The sequence below is a fragment of the Lactuca virosa genome, chromosome 3 (assembly GCF_052849685.1).
Source record: "Lactuca virosa cultivar CGN04683 chromosome 3, Lactuca_virosa_CGN04683_v6, whole genome shotgun sequence".
Classification (NCBI taxonomy): Eukaryota; Viridiplantae; Streptophyta; class Magnoliopsida; order Asterales; family Asteraceae; genus Lactuca; species Lactuca virosa.
In genome coordinates this window covers 425,124,469-425,152,418 of record NC_136428.1, presented here as the reverse complement: position 1 = coordinate 425,152,418, position 27,950 = coordinate 425,124,469, and the positions used below count along the sequence as shown (strand labels likewise).

The 27,950-nt window shown below is 33.1% G+C and overlaps 1 protein-coding gene and 1 long non-coding RNA gene across 3 annotated transcripts; one reads left to right on the top strand and one right to left on the bottom strand.

The window, feature by feature from the left end:
• Nucleotides 1-272: 272 nt before the first annotated feature.
• On the bottom strand, nt 273-27,950 carry LOC145167842 (syntaxin-71-like). Its single transcript, XM_079087100.1, has 9 exons — nt 27,543-27,950; nt 27,331-27,456; nt 8,852-9,017; nt 8,680-8,765; nt 8,150-8,218; nt 8,018-8,062; nt 648-710; nt 480-556; nt 273-378 (listed from the first exon to the last, which is right to left on the bottom strand). Exons 1-9 carry the CDS (start codon nt 27,702-27,704, stop codon nt 366-368), a joined length of 807 nt encoding a protein of 268 aa, XP_078943226.1. The 5' UTR covers nt 27,705-27,950; the 3' UTR covers nt 273-365.
• Nucleotides 5,447-21,328, top strand: LOC145167843 (uncharacterized). Of its 2 annotated transcripts, XR_013741474.1 has the most exons (7): nt 5,447-6,339; nt 6,671-6,790; nt 6,928-6,981; nt 7,083-7,176; nt 7,367-7,481; nt 19,714-19,778; nt 21,115-21,328. It is a non-coding gene; the product is annotated as an uncharacterized LOC145167843 (long non-coding RNA). The 2 variants fall into 2 exon arrangements; XR_013741475.1 differs by lacking the exon at nt 19,714-19,778 and having other exon boundaries at nt 5,453-6,339; nt 21,115-21,325.

Here is a 27,950-nt window from a genome sequence, read left to right as displayed (position 1 = left end):
CATGATCCCAAAGTAAGACATTTCGATTTGAAAGTAGGTGTGATGCAGTTCTTCAGAATTGAAAATAGGTGGAGGTGGAGGAGAAATAACAAGAACGGAAGAAAGAGACAAGTTGGATGAATTAAATGAGTAAATGGAGGTATATTTGTCTATTATTTTTTAATGGATAGATAAAAAACTTCAGTGGAAATATCAGGTCTCTTAAATAAAATCAAGCTAAATAAGACACAAACTATAACAGTTTCTGACTTTCTATAAAATCCTGCCTTCCAAAAATTACATATAAAGCATTTACGTTTAGTCATTCTCATACCCAACAATAAAAGTACCGAATCATCAAATATTGTATCTTGACCTTGCAAAATTCACTTTAATACACTGCAATAACAATAAATGTGTATTTAGTTAGATGTAGTCCAACTACATAAATCTGATAAAAATTTATCATATTTTGACTAATAACAAGAAATATAACTTACTTGTATAGGTATGCAGCGATCCCAAGAATTAAACATAAGAGTATGATATCCACACAAAAGTTTCTGCTAGATCTCAACTAAAAAAATATTCACCGACACATGCAATTAAATAAAGAAATATATAAACAAATAAAAGAATCTCAAAAAAAGATTTATATAAGGTGTTACCTTTGTTACTGTATCCTTGAGTCTAACATTGGTGTTTCTCAAATCAGAAGCTGCCCTTTCGACCTGAAATTATGGTTGTGACGTTGTGTGACTACAGAATTTTACTGTGTTTCTTACGGATAAAAAAATGGAAACCATGTAGTTTAGTTTTTAATTTTTTATAAATGGCAAATTAGATAAAAGTGATTATATTTTAGTTATCTTGTGATTAAACACTGTATTTTTCTATGTCAGATCATTTTAACATTTCTACCAAGTTAAAACGGTGACAACAAGAAAAAATTTAACAAGTTTAATGATTTTGCTAAATATGTTAGACACTAAAGTTTGACACTAAATCCTAGCAATTTTTTTATCTATGTCAAAGCGATCGACATTAACAAAAAAAATTGTCAAACTTAAATAATTTTCACTGAGAACTAAATATAGTAGTTAAACGATAATTTTGACTGAAATATAGTAGCGTTTATTTATTTTGTCATTTTAAATTGTAAAAAACGCACTAAATTTCCCGAAAGTTTTGATTTTAATATCATCTTGTTTTTTCTCAATTATGTCATTATTTTTATAATTTTGTTGCAATATCAACCAAATGATTGGTTCTTTCTATTCTCCGATAATCAATTTGCCCAAATTGCAACCAAGTCACTTAGTTTACTGAAAATTCCAATTTTGATAACATGTTTTTTTCTTAATTATTTCATTACATTTAAGTTATGGGTAATATTTTGATCTTTACTTTATTATGCCTACCAACTTGAATTTATACTAATACCTTGAATGACCCAATATCTTAGAACTAGCCAACATTGTGGCACTACCATCATATTTCTTGTATTGATCAATGCATGGTTAAAAACTTATTCAAAAAGACATGAACTAAGTCAAAAGGTACATGGTCAAAGAGAAGAGACGTTGAGTCCTTTAAAATGAACATTTCTAGATTATAGAGAAGATGTGTTGGATCCCCATCATGATGGCTTGGTCATAACATTATATGTGACTAACCATGTCAGAAGAATCTTGATAGATTATATTGGTAACTTGATGTCTCCAATGGTGTTCTTGGATTCTCTATTGAATCCTAACAACATCGAAGATCTTCAGACAATTTCAGAATCCAAGATGCTCATTTTGTTGAGATTTTCATTTTATTGAGAGTTTCAAGTACGATGATGTAGATAGATGGCGGGAGTTCATTCAACATCATCCTACTTGAAACTCTCAACAAAATGAACATCCCGAATTCTGAAATTGTCCAAAGATCTTTGGTGTTGTTAGGATTCAGCGGAGAAACCAAGAACACCATTGGAGAAATCAAGTTACCAATATAATCTATCAAGATTCTTGTGACATGGTTGGCCACATATAATGTTATAACCAAGCCATAGGGATCCACACATCTTCTTTATAATCTAGGGAAGTTCATTGATTCTTGTTTGACTCTTCCCTTTGACCACATGCCTTTTGACTTAGTCCATGTTATTTTGAATAAGTCTTTTTCCCTACATTCATCGATACAAGAAATATGATGACAGTGTGAAGATGTTGACTACTTCAAGATCTTGGGTCATTCAAGATAATAGTATAATTTTAAGTTGTTAGGCATAATAAAGTAAAGGTAAAAATATTACCCAAAACATAAATATAATGACATAACTGGCAAAAGAAACACTGTGTCAAAATTGAAATTTTCGATAAACTTAGTGATTTTATGCAATTTGGGCAAATTAGTTACCGGGAGAATAGGGAGAATCAGTCATTTGGTTGATACTGCAACAAAATTGTAAATGCAATGACATAACTGAGAAAAAAAATAAGACGATATTAAAATTGAAATTTTCGATAAACTTAGTTACTTTATTGAAAATTTCCCTTCTATAAACTGGAAAATTATCATATCTAGATACAAATAAATAAATAAATAAAAATAAGAGTAAATTACATGGATGATCCTTTAGCTTTACAGTTTTTCCCTGATATGGTCCCTATGAAACTCTTTTCCCTGAGATGGTCCCTACAGAGCAAACATTGCACACAAAAGGCCCTTATGACTAACTCTGTTAACAGATTCTGTTAAATAAGTGTAAATGATGAAAATACCCTTTATTTTTTTCACACAAGTGGTCCTTAACTCTCTCTCTCTCTCTCTCTCTCTCTCTCTCTCAATTGGAAGACCACCGTCAAACTCTTCTTTTCATCACCACTGACCTTTTACCAACAACGTCATCGTCAGAAGCCTCCACAAATCTCCTCCGCCTTTACCCCCTCGCCAAATATCTCTCTTCCTTAGAAAACCCATCTCTTAGTTCCATATCTGAAAATCATGAAACAAAACAGTCGTGATTCCCAACCTCACTAGAAAGGAAGAAGACGAAGAAGGTTAATGGACAACCTCACCATTAGTTTTCACAGAACCCAGGATATTTATCAAAATGCCCTTCGTCTTCATCTTTTTTGTTCACAATAAGTAAACACACAAAGGAAGATTGGGAATCAGAAGACTAATATGGCTACCGGTCCAGTGCTAATCAATCATTTGAACACGCTGGCATGAAAGGAGGGGGGCTGCGATGCACCACACAAGTACCAACTAAGACCGATTTCTCTTCCCTCGCCAGAAAAAAGGTAATCAGATCTCTTCCACCCATCTTATTTGATGTTCGATTTGGTGGAAGCTTCGATCCGGAGGTGTAAGTTTAACATACGTAGATTTCGTTGCAGGAATTGACGCTGGTGGAGGTGCCAGTAGTGATGGAGTTGGAGTTTGGATGACGGTAACGGTGACAAGGAGGAGTATCGAGGTATGTTCTACGAAATGATGGATGTTCCCTGTCTGAGAATTTGTGGGTCTGATTACAAACCCATGTTTCTGTTCTAAAAAAGGGTATGCATTTAAATCTTTATGTAGGAAATGGATTGATTACAATGTATGGAAAATGTAACCGGTTATTGGAAGGACGCCAGGTGTTTGATGAAATTTCTGGTAAAGATATCGTCTCCTGGAATGCCATGGTTGCTTCCTACGCCCAAAATCGGATGTTTGCTTATGCGTTGGAGATTTGTAAGACAATGATGTAATGTTCTACCTTAAAATCTAATGTAGGCACCATGGCTGGCCTTTCCCCTGCTGTAACAATTTCTACTTCGTCTACCTACGTGATGTTTATGAAAGAAATGTTCATGAATCATGCTAAAGAGATTTTAATTCCTTGGAATGTAATGATGATTGTGTATGTCAATAACTCGATGCCTAGAGATGTAGTTAATCTTTATCAATAAATGGATAATTACGTAATCGACCATGATTCAATCACAGTTGCTATGATCGGAGTGTGGTGGTGGTGGTGAAATTAGGAGAGAGAAAGAGAGAGAGAGAGAGAGAGAGAGGAGGGAGAGGGAGAGAGAGAAAGAGAGAGGGTGTGTGTGTGTGTCATAAGGACCATTTGTGTGCATAAAATAAAGGGCATTTTCGTCATTTATAACTATTTAACAGAATCTGTTAATAGAGTTAGTCATAAGGACCTTTTGTGTGCAATGTTTGCTCCGTATGGACAATCTCAGGGAAAAAGTTTTCTAGGGACCATATCAGGGAAAAATTATAAAGTTAAAGGACCATCCGTGTAATTTACTCTAAAAATAAATAAATCATAAGATTAGTTTTTCTCATATGAAATTAAGCTTGAGTTTGATTTGATTAGGGTTTGTTTCTTTTATTTTTTGGTTAAGTTTTTTATGCGTAAGGTACATGAACGGGTAATGATGTATGTATGGACAAAATCTTGTATATTTCATTTTTAAACTAAAAAATTGTCTTAATAATACTAAAGATTGGGCCTGACAATCGTGTCGTGTTTAGGTTGATGAGTCATGGGTTGGCATGTTGGCGTAGAAAAAAAAATATTTTATCGATTTTAACATGAGAGAAGTAGAAAAAAAATCGAAATGGGTATAAGTGAACGGTTGGTGTCTAAATACATTAAGTCATGTTTTTTTGGCTTAACTCATTAAGTCATGTTTTTCTGGCTTAACTCGTTAAGTCATTATATTAATAAAGTCAAAATGAAATAGTCATATGTATTTATTAAAGAATATATATGAATCCAGATTAAGTGTTTAGTGGGATATAGATCCGGTAAGATTTTTTTTTTTTTTGTAAGAAGTAAGAAAAAAAATTTCGGCTTATTTTTTTGGCGAGCAAAACAAATGAATCATTAGATGAATCAATAATAAGATGATTCACCAAAAAAATTTCCGAAAAAACATTTCGATGATTCATTTTTACGATGATTGTGTTAATATTTACTAAAATTGTAATAAGAGTGATTTTTTCTTGGTTCACTTAAAAATGAATCATGAATGTGCTTTTTTGATAACTTTTTCTTGTGAATCATTTTACTTTTAAATAATCTAATGATTGATTTCTTTGTTTGCTAATATATATATATATATATATATATATATATATATATATATATATATATATATATATTTACTATATTATTAAACATATTAGATATTTCTTGAATTTTAAGAGGTACCAATACAATTACATCATGTACAATCTTCTTAAGCTCATCATCTCAGCTGTGTAACTTATCTGCTATTCACAATAGCTGGAACACGCTTATCGTTTGAAAGCTTTCTCTCTCTCACACACACATTTTCAGAAAACCCTAAATCTTGGATCTCCTCCTAGCATGCATCAACAAACCACCAACACGAAACGATGTTCCCTCCTTTCTTCTTCACCAACATCAAGCCATCACAATTGCACCACCACCTACTCTTCCACTTCGCACCACACTCAGTAACTTATAACTTTTAGAAACCCTAGCCGCCCTCAACGTCTCCACCACCGAACGTGTCCACCACCGTCAAAAGCTTTCACCACCACCCATTTCTTATCTTTTAAAAAACATAGAAGCCCTAGCCACCACGACATTCAAAAGCAACCATCACTGTCAGCAATTCACCACCATCATCGTCTCCTTCTTCTGGTGTTACATACAATTAGGATAAAATCAATAAATAGTTGAGGATATTTGAACCCTTCTGCACAGTAAGATAAAGTAAAAGCATTGTTCTTTTCTTTCTTCGAAGATTGGGAAAAAAATACCTTCATTATAGTTGCCAAAATGTTAAGCACTGTTCTTAAGGTCAAATCAGAGAACAATGGTTCTTACACTGTGCTTGACACATGCGTCTTGCTTCTTTCTAACCCAAAAGATATCAGACGCAACTCCATTTTCCTTCTCTTTCTTGCGATAAATCTCAGTACCTCTCTCTCACTTTAAAATCACCATCTCACTCTCACACTAAAATGTCTTTGTGTAATACTATATCTAAACTTCTCTCGCCATACCCTCACTCCACCAACACCGTGCCTACCTCACTCAAGACTGCAACATGGGAGCATTCACGGAAGGTTGAAGATTAAAAACATTGGTGAATAATATTGGTTTTCCCATGGGAGTAATTAGCCCAAGATGCTTTACCACATACCACCGCACCCCATCTCCATCCAACCGCCATTCCGTGGTACCTCTTCCACTACACCTACAATCATCGCACCAATATCGGACCACAGTCTCTCCACCACCAACCCACACATACGCCACCGCTCTGCCTCTCTGTCTCTATTTGGTTTGCGATCACAGACACAATACTCTAGATTTACGGACAAACGAAGGTACAGACTAATTTTCTCGATAATAATACAGATGGGTTTTCGTGCCTTTTAAATAGGGTTATATGGTTGCTCCATTTTTTTGTACGACTGCTTAAAGATTTAATCATAGACAAATAGGTTGTTGAGGATAAGTATTGGAAAGTATTTTATTCCAATCATATATTCAAGCATCCACTCCCCTTCAATTTCCTTGAAGTTTAGTAGACGTTTATAGCCTGATGTTAGTTGATAATTGGCTATTTTGATTTTTATGGAGTTTGTTAATTATCTTTTGTGAATTCATTGGTTGTTTGTCTTTATTTACTTATGCAATTGGTTGGCTGATGTTCAGGTACATCAATGTGAGAGGAATTTTGAAATTTGAATGGCAGCCAGTGACTTCTGGTGATGGAAAGAGGGCTTCCTTCTGTAAAGTCGTGTCCTTAGGGCTTCATTTTGTTTAGTTATTCAAGTAATTAACTGTCATTTGGAGATAATAATCTTTCTACAAGGCTTCTTCAATTAATGTTGATTAGTTTTAACTTTTAATATGAAGCACAACATAATGCGGTTATTATTTGATTAATATTGCTTTTTATGTATTTATAGGTTAAGGGATGTGGATTGATGGTAAGTAAGGAGAAACCAGACGTATTGAAGTGGGTAATGCTTCATTTAACCATCTCTACATGTATCTTTAACCATCTCTACATGTATCTATATAGTTTAACGGATTTGTGCAATGTGCCACAATATAAATGCAGGATGGATGGAATTGTATGACTTTAGATGTGGGTTAAGTTCAAGATTTAGTAATATACTTTCATTATAGTTTCTTCCACTTCTGCCATTTTAAAGGTTTAAAATCTCTTTATAGCACCCTACATTTATATTTTCTATATCTTATACCAGGAATCTTATATGTGTGTATATACGTATTTTTGGGGGTTCTTTTTGTTGGCTAAACATATAAAAAACTAAGATTACTAAAATTTCTTTAAATATTCGTTTTTGTATTCATACTTAAAGTTTTCTGTTTTACGTCCAGGTTCATATTGGGGAAGGAGTATCGCCTTTAGCTGCCATAGAAGTTTTTAGTGGAATGCCTGTTAACAGACTTTTTGAACCGATGTCTACTTAAATGTCTTCAGTGTAATTCACATGTAAGTTTTTCTTTTATATGTTTTTTTATTCCTTGTGTTTTAGAGTATCCATCTATTTCTCAAAGTTTTGTTAATAACAAATGAAAATGTGCATCTTCAAATAAGAAAACAAAATTTATTTTCAGACAACTTACTTTTTTTTAACTAAAACAACATTATATTTTTGTTTTAAACCCAAACTAATCTACCTAAATGGGTTAGTTTAACTTACAAGTTACCATCTTCCAAATCAAATTAGATTCATTGTTACGAGTTTACCTTTTCATTACCATCGTGTCAAAGTTGGGTACCCAATCATAAATGTCTGGATTAGAAATAATTATCGAATGAAAAAAATTCGCACCCGTCGCTTGGCGCGGGTAAACGGCTAGTGTATATATATATATATATATATATATATATATATATATATATATATTCCTACTAAAATTTTCTTTTTTTAATCTTGATTAAACTATAAGAATCGTTAAATTAAGATATTCACATACTAAAACTAAGATTTAATTTGGTTGATTTCAACCCGAAAATAAGATTACCTTGTCATCAATTTCATCCATCAATGGCACTTGTCTATCAACTTCCTGCACCATTAAAAAATTTATAATTTAAATTATTTTTATCATCTAAAAATATATTTATCTATTTACTAATGATTTATATCACCATACCTCTTGCATGTCCTGAGCCATGTTTTTCAGAGTACCAAGTCCTTCTGCAATCACATCCAACCCTTCGTCCTACATATAATTAAATTCATTAATTATTTGTCAATATTGATGTCTCAAGATATATATTAAAGCATCCTTAATATGAGTTCTTTTAGAATTTAAAAAATAAAAAAGTAAAAATAAAATAAAAGTAAAAATAAAAAACTTTTTATTTTGAAACAATGAAAAAACTTCACATCTATTATGGAAGATTTTAGTTGTTTTCATCCATGATTCAAAACACAATTTTGACAATCATCTTATAATTTTTTTTATTTTTCTAGCTTATTGCTAGTTTATAAAATTCAATTGTTTCAAAACTAACCTTACTGAACATGTTTTATTATTGTGGATGTTGTAATATATTTAGACATGAAAATAGGCAAATAGTCATAAGGGAATAGTCAAATTTAGATCAAATATTTACCTAAATAGTAATTTCATATTGTTATCTTGATAATCGACCCAAATTCAAATTAAGTTCAACATACCTGTTGCAATCTTCGCATTTCATATTCTTGTCTAAATTTATTGGTGTCATCAGTATGTTGGTAGTAGTTGTTATCAAACGTTTCATCTGATATTACCATAAGCCGGTAATCAAAATAAAATATCGATATAAAATTAAAAACTAAGCACAAAACATACGCATCCAATAATCACCTTGCATTGAGTCAAATATGATTTTTCTATTTGAACTTGATGATTCTAAACCAGTTGTCGGTTGAGTTTTGGTTGTTACACCATCAGGAACGACTTCAATTCTCTCTTTAAGTGCTAAGACCAACTCATTTCGTGCCTGAAGTTCATCCTTAGAAAGACCTTTTACCTACATCATGTATATGTTAATCAGTATTGATGTGATGAATTGAATTGTGTAATGGAAATTGACATAAATCAAACAATACTTAATAAGATATTTTTATTGATGGTTAGTCTCATGATTTCTGTGAATGAGAACGTACATAGGAAGTATCGTATATAAAAATTAGAAAAGTATAAATGTAATTTATAATCACAACTTAGAAAAGTATAAATACACCAAAGAGTATGTCTATTAAAAACATCAACAATAGGAGTTTTTATTTGTTCCGTTTATATATATATATATATATATATATATATATATATATATATATATAGTGTTGTAAAACTTGCCGAGTTGGCAGATTACTCGGCCAGTACTCCCTACTCGGCTCCTTACGGAGACGATTTATAGAATTCGAGTACTCAGTACTCCCGATCAGCCCTTATTGAAACAAGCAGTGTTTCTAAAATTCGGTCAACTCGGTGATTAATATGTATAATATACTTAATAATTTTATTATTTAACACACACATTTGATTATTACTACACACACACACACACACACATATATATATATATATATATATATATATATATATATATATATATATATATATATCTTAAATTTTCAGTAATTATTCACAAAGTAAGACCATTATGTGTTTTTTCAATTTCTGTGTATTCACATTTATCTAATTTTGTTATATATTTCAATCCATTTTATGATTTTAACTTGTGATTTTGATATATATAATTTCCCTAAAAATATTTCTACATGAATTAACAAATTCGAGTACTCCTCGAGCACTCACTACTCGGCAGTCAACCGAACAATTACTGAGTAGCGAGGTCTACAACCTTATATATATATATATATATATATATATATATATATATATATATATATATATATATATATCAAAGCCCTTATATTATTTTTATATTCATAAAAACCTTATATTACGATTTACTTTTAAAATTAAAAAAGTTGCATGTTTTAAAGAAAAATGGATGGCTCATAATGTGGTGTGACTTTTTTTTTAATATGACATGGATATTATTAGGCTAATATCAATTAGTTAGTAAGGAAAAAAAAATAAGATGTTGATTCCATACACATAAATGATTAAGCATAAGAAAGAAAAGTAGATGTAGGTATAGACATGTCTTTCAAACACATTACAATAAATTGACGTAACACTGTTAGTTGGTCATTTACAAGGTTCTAAAAACTCGTCATGGCTCTGTCATGGCGCGTCATGTCTCCAATGCTTCTAACTGCCGTCAAGTTTACCAAAATGCCGCCTAAACTGATATATATATATATATATATATATATATATATATATATATATATATATATATATATATATGAATAATAGTTGAAAATACATATAAAAATATTAATTATATACAAAATTGCCGTCTTAAGTCACGCCTTACAAACGACGTGATTCACCAAGGCTTTGAAAAACATGAGGCTTGACATTGCCGTCAAGTCACGTCTTACGTTATTTAGAACATTTGTCATTTCCAATGTTGTGAGGCATGGGCTTGAATGCAATGTCAAAGTTAAATCATGGTAAGCCTTGGCGAGTCATGACGTTTTTCAAGACGTGACTATTTTATATTAATTAATAAAGATAAATCATATAATTATTGGATTTTATCAAATATATCAAGTTTTTAGAAGTGTTATATTAATATTTAATATAAAAAGTTAACAAAAACTCAATTATTTTAGGACCGATCAGAAAAAAAAATCCGCACTTTGAAAAGAATTTACGCCATAACGTGATAAGGCACGCCTTGACACGTAATTTGGGTGTCAAGTTTAATAAACTCGTCTCGCGTCATGACACGTTTTTTAGAATCGTGGTCATTTCTCGCAAAAACATAGAATTTTGTTATATATGAAAATTAAAAACTAATATAAATGTTTTTCTGAACATAAAATTGAAATATATGAGTTTTTTCAAATATATATAATTCGTTATGTTTTTCTATATTTTTTTCATAATAATAATAATACTTATAGTTAGTTTGGAAATGTGAAATAACTAAATATTAAAAAAAATTAAAATAATAATAATTTTAAAAATTATATTCGTGAATTAGTTAATCCTTTGTTCGAAGCAAAAACGAGTTGTATGTAGACTATATAGGCCAGGAATTGGACTTTCAACACAAGCCACGACGAATTGGGCTTTCGACCCAAGCGCTTTATATCTCTTAATTCTTAAACCATGTTTTAGTGTTCTTTAAGCTATAACATATTTTTAATAATTTTTTTGACTTCCATTGACTAAGTATTTATAAAAATTTATGTCTTAATAATTTTTTTACTATAAGTTATAAAACATTTTTACAAATCAAATATATATAAATAAATCATTAATACTTGCTAAACCTTTGAACACACGAATTAAGGAATGTTGTTAAGAAATTTAATTAGAAGGAAAATGACAATTTTAAAAATATGAAATTCATGTATGTAAATTAATTTACATTTCCTAAACTAGACACCGTAATTAATTAATTTACATCAATAGTATAAATATACAATATAAATAAAAGGTCTACACATAAATATTTTATTTAAAAATGGTAGTTGTTTTTATTATTTAATAACTAACAATAAAATCTAATAGTTATTTCTTCGTAAAAAAAATTATTTGTCAAAAAAGGGTTATATATATATATATATATATATATATATATATATATATATATATATGTGGATGTATTTTCTAACAATTTGTCAATCTAACCAAATAAGTAACATTAAATGGAAAATTGCATTTAACTAATAATTGTAAAAAAAAATTAAGAAATTACAATACCTTTAAAACATATATTGATATTTGGAGAAACAATCTTAATACTCGAAGTTGCTTCAACAAATCATTCAAAGAGCAATCTTTATATATGTGCATGATCATTTTGGAGAAGTCTTTTCCAGGAGGGAGACAAGTTTGTGGTAATTACCTTTACCTGGAAGATCCCCCGATAAAGAGATGAAAAGTGTGTTCATCTTGTTACCGAAGACCCGAAGTTCATGCACTTGTTCTAAGAGTGGTCTTTCTTCGACCGTTTAAAACTCTAATTATTTAGACACAAGATATTTGTTAGTACCTTCCTCACGTGATTTGTACTTGAGCTCTAAGGTTTTTTGGAGCTGTCTAGGATCTAGGAGTGGTGCATATAGATCATAGAGGTGGTTAGACAAGGAATTCTTGATGTAACCAATACATAAGTTCTTAGACTCTCAATATAGAGCCCTTATTTTTCCAAGTCAGAAATTGTTTTCCGATCTAGAGCCTCTCCTATTTCAGTGATCGTATTGACTGAAATTGGAGCAATTTAGGGTTTAGAACAAGACCAAACTAAAGCACAACAAGTAGAAACTTGAACTTGTCAGGCCAACGGGTGTAGTTTTGACTTTCAAAAATGGTCAAGTTTGACATATTCTTGATTCATCAGTCTAAAATTTATTGAAGAAATTCCAAAGACTATTTTGTCTGAAAATTAAGCACAGTATAAATATTTTTAAGATTTTTGTATTTTAGACTTAATAAACAAAGAATATGATTATTAGAATTGTGAACTAATTCCAAATTGTTAGTACAATCCAAAGCAGACAACCCGATAAGTAATATTGAGAATTATATGTCAATTAGTCGCAATAATATGTCTGGTTGTTATTATTTGTTTACTAAGTTTCGTCCAAAAATCAATTCAATCATTGGTGATCAAATCTTATTATAATAAAGATATAAGGAGATTGCCTCATTGCCGAATGAATTAAGCAGATGAAATTGAAATAAAAACCAACCAGGAAGTTTTAAAATTTTAACTGTAACTACATTAAATAACTCTTGTCCTTAAAGATTTTTATGCATTCTAAAGGCTGTAATCTACGACATAGAAACCTAGGAGTTAATGATGTTATTGTTCGTTACAATAATAATGGAAGAACCGATATATGCAAAAAGATTCCTAGAAAATTGGAAGAAAAATGAATTGTGGAGGGGAAAGAAGAGTTGATATATATATATATATATATATATATATATATATATATATATATATATATATATATATATATAGAGAGAGAGAGAGAGAGGGAGAGAGAGAGAAGGATATATATATATATATATATATATATATATATATATATATATATATATTGGTTTTCGGTGGTGAATAATGGGACCTAAAGGGTCCTGTTAATAGTGGATTGATATCTTAGTTCGAATTCAAAAAACCTTGAAGTTATCCGAATTCAAATTCAAATACGAAGGTTATCTGAATGCAAACTTGAGTTTAACTAAATTCAAACAATGAGTTTATCCGATCTATAAAAACTTCTTGGAGGTTATCCACAAAGTCAACCATAGGCTAACTCTGGTCGATCGATCTAAACCCCATCCGACTCGAACCCAACCAAATTAAAGCTCTTCAGGTCTTAGTGATTGATGATCTATGAAAACTTCCTGGAGGTTATGCACGAAGTCAACCATCTCACTCTAATCGGATCAGTCATAACCTGATCCAACCTGAACCCAACCAAAATCATAAGCTCTTCGGTTCCCAATGACTAGTAAGATCTAGAGACTTTCTAAAGTTATACACAAAGTCAATCATCAGTCAACTCTGATCAGATCGATCCAAACTCGATTCAACTCGAACCTAGAAAAATAGAATTTCATCGGATCTCAACGCGCAAAGTGCACCTAATTAGTTAACATCGTGCTTCGTGTCCTCAACTCGGCTCGACTCAGCGTGCATTTTGTCTTAGTTCATCCTGTAACCTTCACTAAAATATGTAAAGGCTTAAGGCAAAGAAAGCCTTATAAAACCATAAAGTTTATTTCTCCCACTAATATGAAATAATAAAAAATTGTTAACTTACATATAATCTCATTAAATTTTCAACACAATTTCATAAGGGTGAAGTAAGGGTCGGTTTGGGTCAGTTTTGACCTACAACATAAATTAAAACCTATATAATTTGTTTTTAAAGAAATGGAACCAAACCCAAACCCAACCCATGGGTTTGGTTTCTTGGTTTCTCAGATTTTTCGGGTTTATCCAGATCAATTTTGGTTTATTGATACCAAGCACCTTAACCAAACTCATGAGATGAGGAATACTTACCTAGTGAATTAAAGGTTGAGATGTTTCTTATATTAAACGGTGTGGGAGTCTACTAATATGAGTTACCTTATGTGAATCATTCAATGATACATTGAAGATCCAAGGAACAAAGATAAGAAAATTAATGGAGAATGGTGTAGGAAAAAAGTTGAAAATAAAACAGAAAGCAAAAAATAAGAAATTTTGGAAAAGAACTTGACATGACAATGTCACTTTTAAATGACCACGCATCTAGAAAAGTGCAAAAAAACACAACATATTTTGAAGTGAAACATGTCAGAACTACGTTAGAAAGTACAATGTTATAAATTTGAGTGGTATATACCATATCGTTTTTTAGGTTGGTAATCTCAGCTTGAACATTCGTTTGTGGGTGCCAAAAACTAACATGCCATTTGTTTTATTTGTATACAACAAATCAAATATCTTATATACAAGATCAACAATCTTGTACATTAGTTCTCCCATTACAGAGTTTCAATTTTTCAAAGGCTTACGCTAAGGTGATCTGCTTTCTTTCTTTTCTTTTTATCAAGGAGAGTCTCCATGTTACTTTTTATAAAGCTATGGAGAATGGTCTTTTTTCGAGTCTGCCCATTGGTTCTACCATTCCCTTGGTTGTGTCTCATATGTTTTATGCAGATGATGCACTCTTTATTAGTGAGTGGAAAAACTCGAACATTTCGAATCTGATACGTATTCTTCATTGTTTTCACCTTGCTTTTGGGATTAAAATAAATTTAAATGAAAGTAAATTAGTGGGTATTAGTGTCTTGTCTTTTGGTTGAAGAAATAGCTACTTTTATAGGTTGTACTTCTATAAAGACTTTGTTTCGTTATCTTGGGTTGTTTGTTGGTGGGAATCTGAATAGATTGGGGTGCTTGGTCTGAACCGGTGAAAAGAGTCACTTCCAAACTTTCTAATTGGAAAGTTAAAACTTTATCATTCGGAGGAAGTTTGACTTTGTTAAAGTCAATTTTAGGTGTTTTGCCTACCTATTATTTTTCGCTTTATAAGGCGATGATGGGTGTGCTCTCCAAGTTGGAGTCCATAAGGAATAATTTCTTTATTGGGGCTGATTTGGGTGAAAATAAAATGACGTGGGTCAGTTGGAATAAAGTCATGACGCAAAAACCATTTGGAGGTCTCGGTGTTAGTAGTCTTTTTGCTTTGAATAAAGCTCTCCTCTTTAAATAGGTTTGGCGTTTTTTCAATAGCACAGAGGCTTTGTGGGTTAAGGTTGTGAAAAGCATACATGGTAACGATGGTGGCCTAAGAAAGCATTATTCTACTTCTTTTGGTTCTCCTTGGATTTAAGTGGTGAAATCTATGGAAAATCTTAAGGTTAAAGGGATTGATCTTCTGTGTATGTGAAAAAAGAGAGTTGGTGATGGTTCTGGATCAGTTTTTTGGGAAGATATTTGGATTGGGAATTCTTCTCTTAAACAAAATATTCCTAGGATTTATTCTTTGGAACTGGATAAAAAAATTATCGTGAAAGACAAGATGTCCCAAGCTGGGTGGGTGGGTTCTTTTCGTAGATTGCGTAGAGACGGGGGAGCTGAGAATGCTTAGTGGCGCGATTTTAATCAACTTTTGTCTTCCATTATACTCTTTGATATCAAGGATAGATTGGTCTGGTCGTTGGATGGTTCTGGTGTTTTTAGTGTTGCTTCTACTCGTAGTCATATAGACAGCTTTTTGTTATCAGTGTCCTCTCCTACTAGATGGGTTAAAATGGTGCCTATAAAGGTTAATGTTTTTGGTTGGCGGCTGAGACTAAATAAGCTGCCAGTCAGGTCTAATTTGGAGATGAGAGGAATTGACATTTCGTCTATTTTGTGTGATGGAGATGTGGAAACAGTAAACCGCGTGTTTTTTCTTTGTGATATAACTTCTTCTATTATGTCCCGTATTGGTAGATGGTGGAATATTTATATTCCAGTGGTGGCCTGGTTTGAAGACTAGCTCGCTTGGCTTTCCTCTTTTCAGTTGCAAGTGTCTAAAAAGGTTTATTTAGAGGTGATTTTTTGACTATGTGGTGGACGATTTGGAGCTACCAGAATAATTTCTTATCCGGGAGAAAGAAGTGGCGATTGATGGATATTTTTGATAAGATTGTTACCCAATCGTTCTTTTGGGCTAATTATAGAAGTAGAAGGGTTTCCTTGAATTTGGTTAGGCGGTTACAAGATCCTATGACTATTATTGTTTAATCTTTTTTTCATGTTTTTGTATTCTTTTTTGTTTTCCGGCTAGCTTCTTACTAGTTTGATGTTTTTATAATATCTTTGTCGTTCAAAAAAAATTATACATAATGAATCCTTAAACATAATAATTTCCTAAAAACATAATTATTAAAATTATAATAAGAAAAAAACATTATAATAATACTACTTATTTAACAAAAATACTAAATTTAAGAATCTATTATTATGTAAAACTAAAACGACAAATACCAATTATGTTCATGAAATATATTTTCTTTTTAACAATTTAAACTAATAAATGATCAATTTTATTATTTTATGTAAAATTTAATTATTTAAGACATAGTGACTTGGTTGTTTTTATGGTGGAGAATAAGGAATCAATAACAAGAATTTAATAGAATAAGATTGATTGACACTCAATTAAGTTAAACTCGATCATAACAGGATGGTGTCCAATGTCATTTTTGAATGGGAAAAACAATAGATTTTTTAAAGTTTAAATTAAATATTTTATTAAAATTAATTGTGTTTAATGTATTATAGAAAAAAATAATAGAGTCGTATGAAATACATAATTAATTGTAATATATTTTAAGGTTAATGTCACAAAATTATTATTTATAAGACTTTGTATTGTTTTAACTCTAACTCTTATTTTTGTTCCTTGTATGTCATTTTATATTGAAACTTTTTAAATTTTTTCTCTTGGGATCAAGATGTTATGATACATGTTATGATGACATTTCAATTTGACTAATATGTTTGGTGATTTTAGTGTTATCAAGAAATTTTGATTTAATTATGATTAATAATATGATAGATCGAGTTTCATTTACTAACCGACTTTGAAGGTGCGGGGTACACACTCAGTGTGATAATTATGAACTCGGAAATATGGGGGTCCGGGGGCAGCACCCATGGGTTCAGGGTTCCAAGGGGTTGAAACCCCTTGGTGGGGTCTAGGGGCAGCGCCCCTAGCAGGGTCCAAGGGGCAGAGCCCCTGGCAGTTATGTCTTAATTATAACGAGTTAAGCTCCTAGCAAGGGTCCAAGGGGCAGAGCCTCGAAACCTAAATGGATTTCTACAACGAGTTAAGCTCCAACTATGCATTCCCTGCTAATTATTAGTGGTGACATCACTGTGATGTCAGAATCGGTTATGTCTTATAACCATATATCCAACCAGTTGTTTTGGCACCAAATTGCATGCAACTACCACCAACTACTTTTCCTTCTTGTATAAGAACATATAACATGTTCCAGAAAACAGGTTACAAAACTTACTGTAACATCTTGTTCTTCCAGGTATTTACCATTTTCCCTCTTAGTGTTTGATTATTTGCATAATGGTCCTTTATGGCATTTTCGTATTTTTGGGGGCAGCATGGGTACGCTGGGCGTACATGTTGGTACGCTGGACGTATCTAGTCTCGCGCGAGGACGTTGAGCGTACCCTAGTACACAAGGCGTATGTGGCTTTGACTAAAACCTAATATTTAGGGTTTGTGCACTATTTAAACACCCTTATAGCCCCAAAACCCTTCATCCTCATATCGACCCGCTTGCAAACCCTAACCCATTTTGACCATTTTTTGAGCCTTTGAGTGAGTTGTAGGCATTCTTGTTTGTGAAGGAAGATCATCATAGAAGTGGTTTTTGTAACGACCCGAAAATCCTACCGTAAACGATGCTAGTTTTTTCGTTACTCGAAGAACTATTTATGCAAAATATTTTAGCTTTATGAGGTTAAAATGGAATAAATTAACTACAAATATTTAATATCTAAAAGAATTAATCAAAATTAAAAGGTGTGTAATTTAATGAAATTGATTTATGAAATTATTAGGGTAAATATAATTCTTTTTAATGGGGTAATTGGGGTTGAGGGACTCAAATATCATAAAAAGGAAACTTGAAATGTTAACTTATTAGGGTTAGGGTAAAGGGGGTTCAATATGGAGAATTAAGGGTCTAGATTGCAAAATTCGTGTATAACCCCCATGTTAGAGGAATCGACGGGTCTTTATGGGGACTTAAGGGTTCGGATGTTTTTGTTCACGTTCCCATTTATTCTTGGAGTATCAATCGGCCCTTACCTTGTGTGTGAGAACGTGGGACGCAAGCAGCAAGAATAGAAAGAAAAAAAAAGTCGGCTCTTGTGGGTTTGGGATTGCAACGAACCGAGAGGGAAGAGAGGGAAGGAGGCCTTACCTTGATCAATTCTAGAAGGAAGAAGGGGTTGGGATTTTGGCCAAGAATTGGTAAAAAAATCAGCTTCTAATCTCTTTTGTTATGTTCATATGTCAAATTCCTTGTCAATTGAAGATTATGGGTGTCAATTCTCTTCCTACTTGATGATCATAATCTCATCCTCTTCTTCTTAGGAACCTTTGAAGGTTCATATGGTAAATTTTACTTGTGTTGGGTGTTTCTGATGGCTCAATTGCTGTCAAAATTTCTTATGAACACCTTCAATAATTTCCTTGTTCAAGTTCATGTTTTGATCAAAGTTTTGGAGTCACAATTTTTCTTGTTGATTTCTAAAACTTATATTAACTTCCATCATGAATCAAATGGATATTTTTTTGTGATTAAATCATGTTTTGAGTCACCCAATAAGTCTCAAAACAATCTCTCAAAGTCCTTCCATGAGACTTGGTGGTGGAAGAAATCCAAATTCCTATTTGTGCAACCTACTTCGCTTTCCACCAAATGCTATGTACCTTGATTAGTGGGTTGTGATTGGAATTGTTATTTCTATTTTTTGATATTTTACTTCTGTTAATAAGTTATTTTTTACCTTTATGGGTGTTTTTAGTGATGGTTTAATGGGTTAAGTGGTCAAAAAGTCTCTAAAACCCAAAGCTAGAAATTGCAAGAAATTGTCGAATCTGCCCTTGTATTGGAAAAATTATAGAAAAATAACCAGGAGTCGGATTAATGATCCGTAAATTTTAAAGTTTGAATTTTGATTCTAGTTTTTCCATGAATTTTTTCCAGGACCTGTTGTTGCCTCCAACTTAGGTAAAAATCGTCTTTTTCACCAGCTGGTCAGAATGTAGCTGCATTGATAGGCAGTTTTGTAAAAATCATATAAAATTGTAGAAAACTCGTTTGGACCTTTAAAAGTACTTTCTGAAAAGATACAATTCTGAACTTCTGGAATATGAATAAAAATAAAAATTTTACAGGTTCCAAGTGTGCTAAAACAGCTCTAAACAGGTGGCTGTTTTGGGTCTAAAACTGGAAACTTTGCTTATTAGTTGATTTATGTGTTTGGGTTATGGATTTGTCATCTTTGGCATTGTAGAACTCCAATAATCTTTTTATTTGTATTGTAATAGGGGAAAGGGTGGTACTTCAACCCTTACAAGACTTGAAGTGTGAGTTGGTCACATTTTTGGCAAAGGTGAGTCAACTTCGTGGTTTTTAAAAGTACATTGTTAGGAGTATCTCATATCTTAGATGAAATGGGATGAACCTAGTAATCTAGGATGTCTTTTGATGATTGAGTATTGTGCCATTAATGTTGAAATACCTTATGTGTAACTGTATCTAGGATGTTGCATGCAATACCCCTCTTCGTTTGATGTGAGGTGTGAGCTAAGGTCATGCTAGAGTGAGTGTTGTGCATGAATGTTATGTGTTGTGAGCATGCCATTACTTGTTTGAAAATATTTGTTTATAATATTTTAGGACAAGCATGCTAGTGTTGTAAGATCATTATAGAAGTGTTGTGAATTAAAGTGGTGTGTAATGTAAATGTAATAACTAAATAAAATTACATGTTTGCATGAAGATAACCCTTAAAGAGGTAATATGTTAATAAAAGAAAATTCGTAATATTTACATGATTACTTGAGAGGGTAAAAGTGTAACTCCTTAATTAATTAATTATTATTAAATTAAAAAGGGAAACACACTAGCGGGGCGAAGGGTAGTAACCTAGTCATAAGTATATACCCTATCCGGATAATATGATGGCATTGTGGGTTGAAAGATACCTATAGGATAAGAGCTTAAGCCAACTTTCACGCCAAATGGTCTTTCTAGACAACCACTCGGGACATGGTCCTGGTGAACCTTGGTATACCAGGACTGGAGTGATGTTGGTCAAGCGGTAAGACCGACGCAAACATCACGTGGGAATTGGGAGGTGTAACATGATGGAATTGGCACCACTCGTACCAATCCTTAACGACAACGCATGTATACGTATGTGCAAAGTCGGAGTAGCGAACACAGCGCACCGGGAGCAATGATTACGGGTGAGATTCGTGCCTCACCTAGTGCATTGGGTCGTGTCGGTCACGTTAGTAGCGAACGGGGTACTTGCCTTGGGGGTTTGCGGTGAATAATAAACCCTAACTAGGAGGTATTACTTTAATAATTACAACGATGGTGACCAGTGAGTAATTATTAATGTAAAGCGGAGAAAAAAAATATTATATATTAATATTTAAGCGGAAAATCGATAAAATAAAATTAGTTACAGCGGCGTTGAGGAGAGTAACTAATAAAAGAAGCTCTAAAAGAAGAACTAAAATAAATTGAGCTAAACCTGTGTTTTTTATGCGGTGTGATGTTATATGTCTTGCTTGTGAGTCTTTGACTTTGTGTGGATGTTTTGTGTGAATCCATCTATGATATATGTGTTCTTTTAACACTGTACTGTAATTGACTCACTTAGCTTTTTCTAACACTTGTTCTTTGCTTTGCTTGTTGGTTTTTGTGTATTGGAACAGGTAGCTTGACATGATGTCTTGGTGAGGATGGGAACCATTGGGTAGTTTTATTTAGTATCTTTAGTTATGATACCATTTGTACATGTTGGGTTTTCATCATTGTGTTTTTTATGAACTTTAAATTTTGATAGGTTTGTTTTGACATGAAAGTAACATTGGTGATGTTTTTGAAATAATCATAATAAGTCTTCCGCAACGTATTCTGTTAAAAAGTGTTTGAATTTTAAAAAAATTTGGGTGAAAAATCACGGTGTTACAGTTTTGCTCTCAAGTCCTTGGATCCTGCATTTTCTCTTCATTGTGCACCATTTGGAGATATAAAGCTCCAACCTTGATTCATGTTTCTCTAGATCTTGGTTAAGCTTAGATTTGTATCCCTTTTGTCCCAAAACCTAGGTCTTTGTGAGTATGAGGTACTCCACAACATTTAAGTTGTCCTTTCAAACATTTTAGGGTATTTTAAGTCATAAAAATGAAAGATTGGATCTTGGTTTGTCCCCATGCAAGAGTTATGGTGTAGCAAATGATTGTATGAGTTAGGTTTTTAGTGTTGGGCTCTTTGTAGCCATGCAAAGGCATACAGATTGCAACTTTATGCCCTTAGAGGTTTTAATAAGCTCATATCTGAAGTTTGGAAGTAAGGTCTTAAGGCATTAAGACCTTTATGGGAGTTTTGACCTAGGATGCATACGCCAGGCATAAAATCATGTACGTTGCGCGTATTGCACCTCGACCCCGATTTCCTCCTTCTGCATCAGTTGTTGTACGCGGGACGTACAAGGTGGTATGTGGGGCATACGACCTAGATCCAGCGTTTAGGCCATTCTTTTGGGGCTTGGACTATTAGGTGTTGGGATTTTCAAGTTGGGCCGAATGGGAATGGCAAAATGACCTTTGTGCCCCTAATTAGAATATTGGGATTATTTGACCATTTATTATGGGTTAAAAAACACGGATTATTGATTAGGGTTATTTTTGGTATTTAATTAGTGTGAGGAGCCGTATTAGCAGTAGCTCGAGTGTGCGGCTCATTTATCTTCTCGTGGAGGTGAGTCTCCTCACTAGATCCATGGGTCGATGGAACCAATGTCGACCCATTACTTTGTTGTGTAGAATGCTAATTGTCTCTATGATACTGCATGAAAGACCACGATCTAGCCCCTGGCAATTACATGAAAGACCAGGATCTAGACCATCGCAAATGTATGAAAGATTATGATCTGGCCCTGAAATTTGTATGAAAGACCGGGATTTGGCCCTCGACATTGTAAGGAAAGACCATGATTTGGCCCATGGCAAAAAGTGACTGTAAGACTATGTTTCGATCCAAAGCATTCGTTATATTGTGTGTGGTATGTGGTAATTTGGGGAACTCACTAAGCTCTGTGCTTATAGTTTTGTTTATGGTTTCAGGTACTTCTGGTTCGAAAGGGAAGGGCCCGAAGTGATAGCACAACATCCTCCCCTCATGATTTTCACATTCCGAATAATTGTACTCTAATTTTTTGAATATTATACTTGGGTGTTTGATTTTGAACAATTTATGATGACTTGATAAACTTCCAAATGAAAAGAATCATACATATGGTTATCTCTATCTCCAAAGAACACAAAACAACAAGGTATATTTAGTTGTGTTTCAAATTTGGAAGTGACCTGATTTCCAAATTGCATCTCGTGGATTATCCCAAATCAGATTTTGTGATACCCCAGACATAACGGTCGAAATCACAGATTTTGGAAAGTGAATGAAATCACGACCCCATAAATTATCCAAGTTAATTGATATTCTAAGACCACAAAATCTTGCAATCAAAATCTGTGATTTTGTGAAGAATATCAATGGCAGAATCTGTTAAAGACATGACTTCCAAATTCAAGAAGTTGGACAAGTTTGAAGGCACTAATTTTCGTCGCTGGTAGAAGAAGATGCATTTCCTTCTTACTACCCTGAAAGTTGTTCACGTTTTGAGCACTCCTGACCAGAACCAATGGAGGATGAAACCCTTAAACATACCAGAAGAACATGCAAATGGAAAATGATGATTACATCTGTCGTGGGCATATTCTAAATGGTATGTCTAACTCTCTCTTTGACATCTATCAAAATCAAGAATCTGCAAAGGATCTATGGGATGCCCTTGAATCTGAATACATGACAGAGGATTCCTCAAGTAAGAAATTCTTTGTCAATAATTTTAATAATTACAAGATGGTGGATTCAAAGCCTGTCATGGAATAGTACAATGAACTCATGAGGATTTTAGGACAATTTGAACTACACGAAATGCAAATGGATGAATCCATTTTTGTCTCAAGTGTTATTACAAATTGTACCCATCCTGGAAAGACTTTAAACACACACTGAAACACCAAAAATAAGAGTTGTCTCTAGTACAACATGGCAGTCACTTGAGAATTGAAGAGGATCTTCGGGTTCAAGAAAGTGGCAAGGGAAAAGAAAAGGAAGTTCCTGGATATTCAGTGAACATGGTGGAAGATGAAAAACATCAGAAAAATAACAAAGGTAAAAAGAAGAAGAAAGATGACCATCATAAGGGTTCAAACAAGAAAGCAAAACTTGTGTGTTGGAATTGCAACAAACATGGTCACATGAAACGAGATTGTTGTTTGAAGAAGAACAAAACTCTTATTCTTAAGAATGTTATTCATGTTCCTAAGATTAGGAAGAACTTAGTTTCTGGTGGTGTAAATTAATCGATGTGGATATAAACAGGTCTATGAATATGATAAATATGTATTAACTAAGTGTGGTACATTTGTTGGGTTTGGGTATAATACTAGGGTGTTGTTTGATCTTCCTCCTGGATGCAAACCTTTGGGTTGCAAGTGCATATTAAAAAGGAAAATGAAAGTTGATGGATCAATTGACAAGTTTAATGCTCGGTTGGTTATTCAAGGTTTTAGACAAAACCCTGACATTGACTATTTTGACACTTATGCTCCAATTGCTCGTATATCCACCATTAGACTGCTAATTGCCTTAGCAACAATTTATAATTTGGTGATTCACCAAATGGATGTTAAAACAACACTTTTAAATGGTGATTTAGAGGAAGAGGTGTATATAAAACAACCTGAGGGTTTTGTTATGCCTGGAAATGAGCATAAGGTGTGCAAGTTAGTTAAATCATTGTATAAGGTAAAGCAAGCACCAAAACAATGGCATCAGAAATTTGATGATGTTGTCTTGTCACATGGTTTCAAGTTGAATCAATCAGACAAGTGTGTATACAACAAGTTTGATAAGTCTGGAAAAGGAGTGATCATATGCTAGTATGTAGATGATATGTTAATCTTTGGTACTGATCAAGGGCAAGTTGACATGGCCAAATAGTTTTTATCATCTCAGTTCTCTATGAAGGATATGGGGGATGCAGAAGTGATTCTTGGAATAAGAATCAAGCGTGAACATCAAGGAATCTCAATTTCACAGTCTCATTACATTGAGAAAATGCTTAAGAAGTTCAATTGTTCTGATTGTTCTCCTGTAAGTACACATTTTGATCCAAGTATGAAACTTATGTCAAATAGTGGTGAAGTAGTTTCACAACTTGAGTATTCAAAGGTTATTGGGTGTTTAATGTATGTTATGACCAACATAAGGCCTGATATTGCATTTGTTGTAGGGAAGCTAAGTAAGTTTACTAGCAATCCTAGTACTCATCACTAGAAAGCAGTAAGGAGAGTGCTGAAGTATCTAAAGAAAAACATGGATTTTGGTTTGACTTATGTAGGGTTTCCTTCAGTTATTGAAGGATATTCAGATGCTAGTCGGATCACTAATGTTGAGGACCACTCTTTTACAAGTGGTTGGATGATTCTTCTTGGTAGAGGTGTCATTTCATGGGATTCTAAGAAACAAACATGCATCACAAATTCAACTATAGAATCTGAATTTGTATCCCTTGCAACTGCTGGAAAAGAAGCAGAATGTTAACGAATGTTATATATGAAATTTCTTTGTGGCCAAAGCCTATATCACCTATTTCTATACACTATGATAGTGCTTCCACCTTGGCAAAAGCATACAATCAAGTGTATAATGTAAAGTTGTGACATTTGGGTGCTATGCACATCATGGTACGTGAGCTCATTACTCATGGTATCATTTATGTTGAGTTTGTTCGATCTCAACAAAACTTAGCTGATCACTTGATGAAGGGGTTAGCTAGAGACTTGGTAAAGAAGTTTGTTATAGGGATGGTTTTAAGGCCCACTTGATATCTATATGGGTGAGATACCCAGATCCTTTCTAATACAAGGTTAGAAGTTGAATTCAATGTGGAAAGCTTACATATGGAGATTGAAGCACATTTGTTTACTACATCCCAAGGTATGTGCTTATAAATTGTATTGTTAAAGTAGTTTCATTAAGTTCTTAATAGTTCTTTTGAAAAAGTGCATTAATAGGTGCATGATATAGAAGGACTACTTATGTAAGTGTGAAGTGATGTCGCTTCAGAAAGCTTGGGCTAGGCTTTTATGCACTCATGAATGTATAGAACACATGGCTGTAATAGTGTCAAGTATGAAACATTAGATATTGTATTTAATTTATGTGTATAGTATCTTCAGTTACTCAAATGAGTGGATGGGTTCAATCCTTAGGACACCCTGATGCTCGAGTGTTTGACATGTATATTATACTAATGTAGTAATGTGAAAATTCAATTTCAAGATATTTTCATTTATGCATAAGTGTGATTTTGTGTTTGCTTTTAGTTAATTAAGGATTATACTAAAATGGGGGAGGAATGTTGGTGATTTTAATGTTATCAACATATTATGGTGTAATTATTACTAATAATGAGATAGGCAGAGTTTAATTTACTAATCGGACTTTGAGGTGCGGTGTGTACACTCGATGTGATAATTGTGAACTCAGGAATACAAGGGTCTGGGGGCAGCGCCCATGGGTGTAGGGTTCCAAGGGGTTGCAGCCTCTTGGCGGAGTTTAGGGGCAGCACCCCTAGCGGGGTCCACGGGGCAAAGCTCCTAGCGGTGGTGACATCACTGTGATGTCAGAACCGGTTATGTCTTATAACCATATACCCAACCACTTATTTGGCTCCAAATTGCATGTAGCTACCACCAACTACTTTTCCTTCTTGTATAAGAACATACTGCATGTTCTAGAAAACGGGTTACAAAACTTACTCTTAAAAATTATACTTCTGGTTCTCTTTATCTCTAAAGAACACAAAACAACAAGGTATACTTTTCTGTGTTTCGAATTTGGAAGTGACATGATTTCCAAATTGCATCTCTTGGATTATCCAAAATCAGATTTCGTGATACCCCACACATAAGGGTCAAAATCATAGATTTTGGAAATGATTGCAATTACGATCCCAGAAATTATCCAAGTTAATTGATATTCTAAGACCCCAAAATCTTATATAATGGTGGATTTTTTTTTTCTCATTTTCAACTCGTAACATTTACTTCTCACTTCCCATTTAGCTTCAACATTTTCTTTTGTTTCCTATTTGCCATTATGTTTTGGATTTTTTTGTTTTATTTTTAGCCATGGATTGGTCAACAATAGATATTTTAAAATGTAATAGTTTGAAATGAAATAGGAATGCATTGAAGGCAAGAATAAAACCCGCAACTTATCTTCGAGGGTGAGGTGTGTTAGTTGGTGAGTACACTATGTGTATTCTATTGTTGGTTAGACATAAAGTTAGATCCTAAATTTAATAAATATCGTAGATGGCGATTGAGTACAACTAGGAATATCTTTATTATAGGCCAAACTTTTACTAAAATATGTATTATTATATATTTCAACATCAAAGAACAGGACCCACCATCATAACATGGTAATCCCTTCATTGCCAATAAATGAAAAAAAAAAATCAAAATATAATATAACATATAAAGAACAAAAATCAAAGTTGTTAAAACATTTAAAGAGCATATAAATAATTATTTTTGTGGCATTAACCTTTAACTTTAACTATAACGTTTAGTTTAATGTATTGGCCTAACCATATTGGAAATTTACAAAATGTTTAAATTAATATGTGCTAGTGGAAGCCGTTTAAAAAGAAAAGATAAAAAAGAAACAAATAACGAATGTTCCCATAAAAAGTAAAATTTGTTTATTCCTAAATTGTAAGTTAGAAGTAATGTAAATATATAATTGATGTATATGTCCTTAAATATTTAAGTTATGAGCATGTAAACCTTTTTGAAAGCTAAACGCTGTAATTTGGGAATTTCTTCGAGTAACCGAGCTTTCGTCCGTCGAATCTCGGCGTTCATCGCCACCGCCGTGGCCCTGTTCTTTTCCGCCGCAGCAACCTCCGATTTCTACACAAACCAAAAACAAAACTACATCTGAAACAACATACACAACGTGATAATAAAGTCTTTTGATATCATAAAGATCTAATTACCTCCACAGCTTGATTCAGATCGGATTCAATGGCGGTGTAAAGTCCGGCGAATGCATCGTTCCGATTGATATTGTTGGTGGCATCCTTTTGCTTGTCGACGTCGTATTTCTCGTACTTCTTGCATATTACATCTACTCTTGTTATCAAATCGATTACTCCCATCTATACCTGTAGAAACTTTGACTAGATTCTACAAATCGATTGTGATCGTATATCCGGTAATGTCACTGGATACAAAGAGTTCTAATTGAGCAAAAATTGATCTTAAATCGACTTTCTACTATCTTTCTCTCAGTAGATAATGGAGTTGAGAGAGAGGACAAAGCCGGCGATTTGGCGGAGGAGCGGGAGGAAACCGACGGAAAGAGCAAAGTACAAGCTCTCAAATGGCAAAAGTTTCATTTTTAC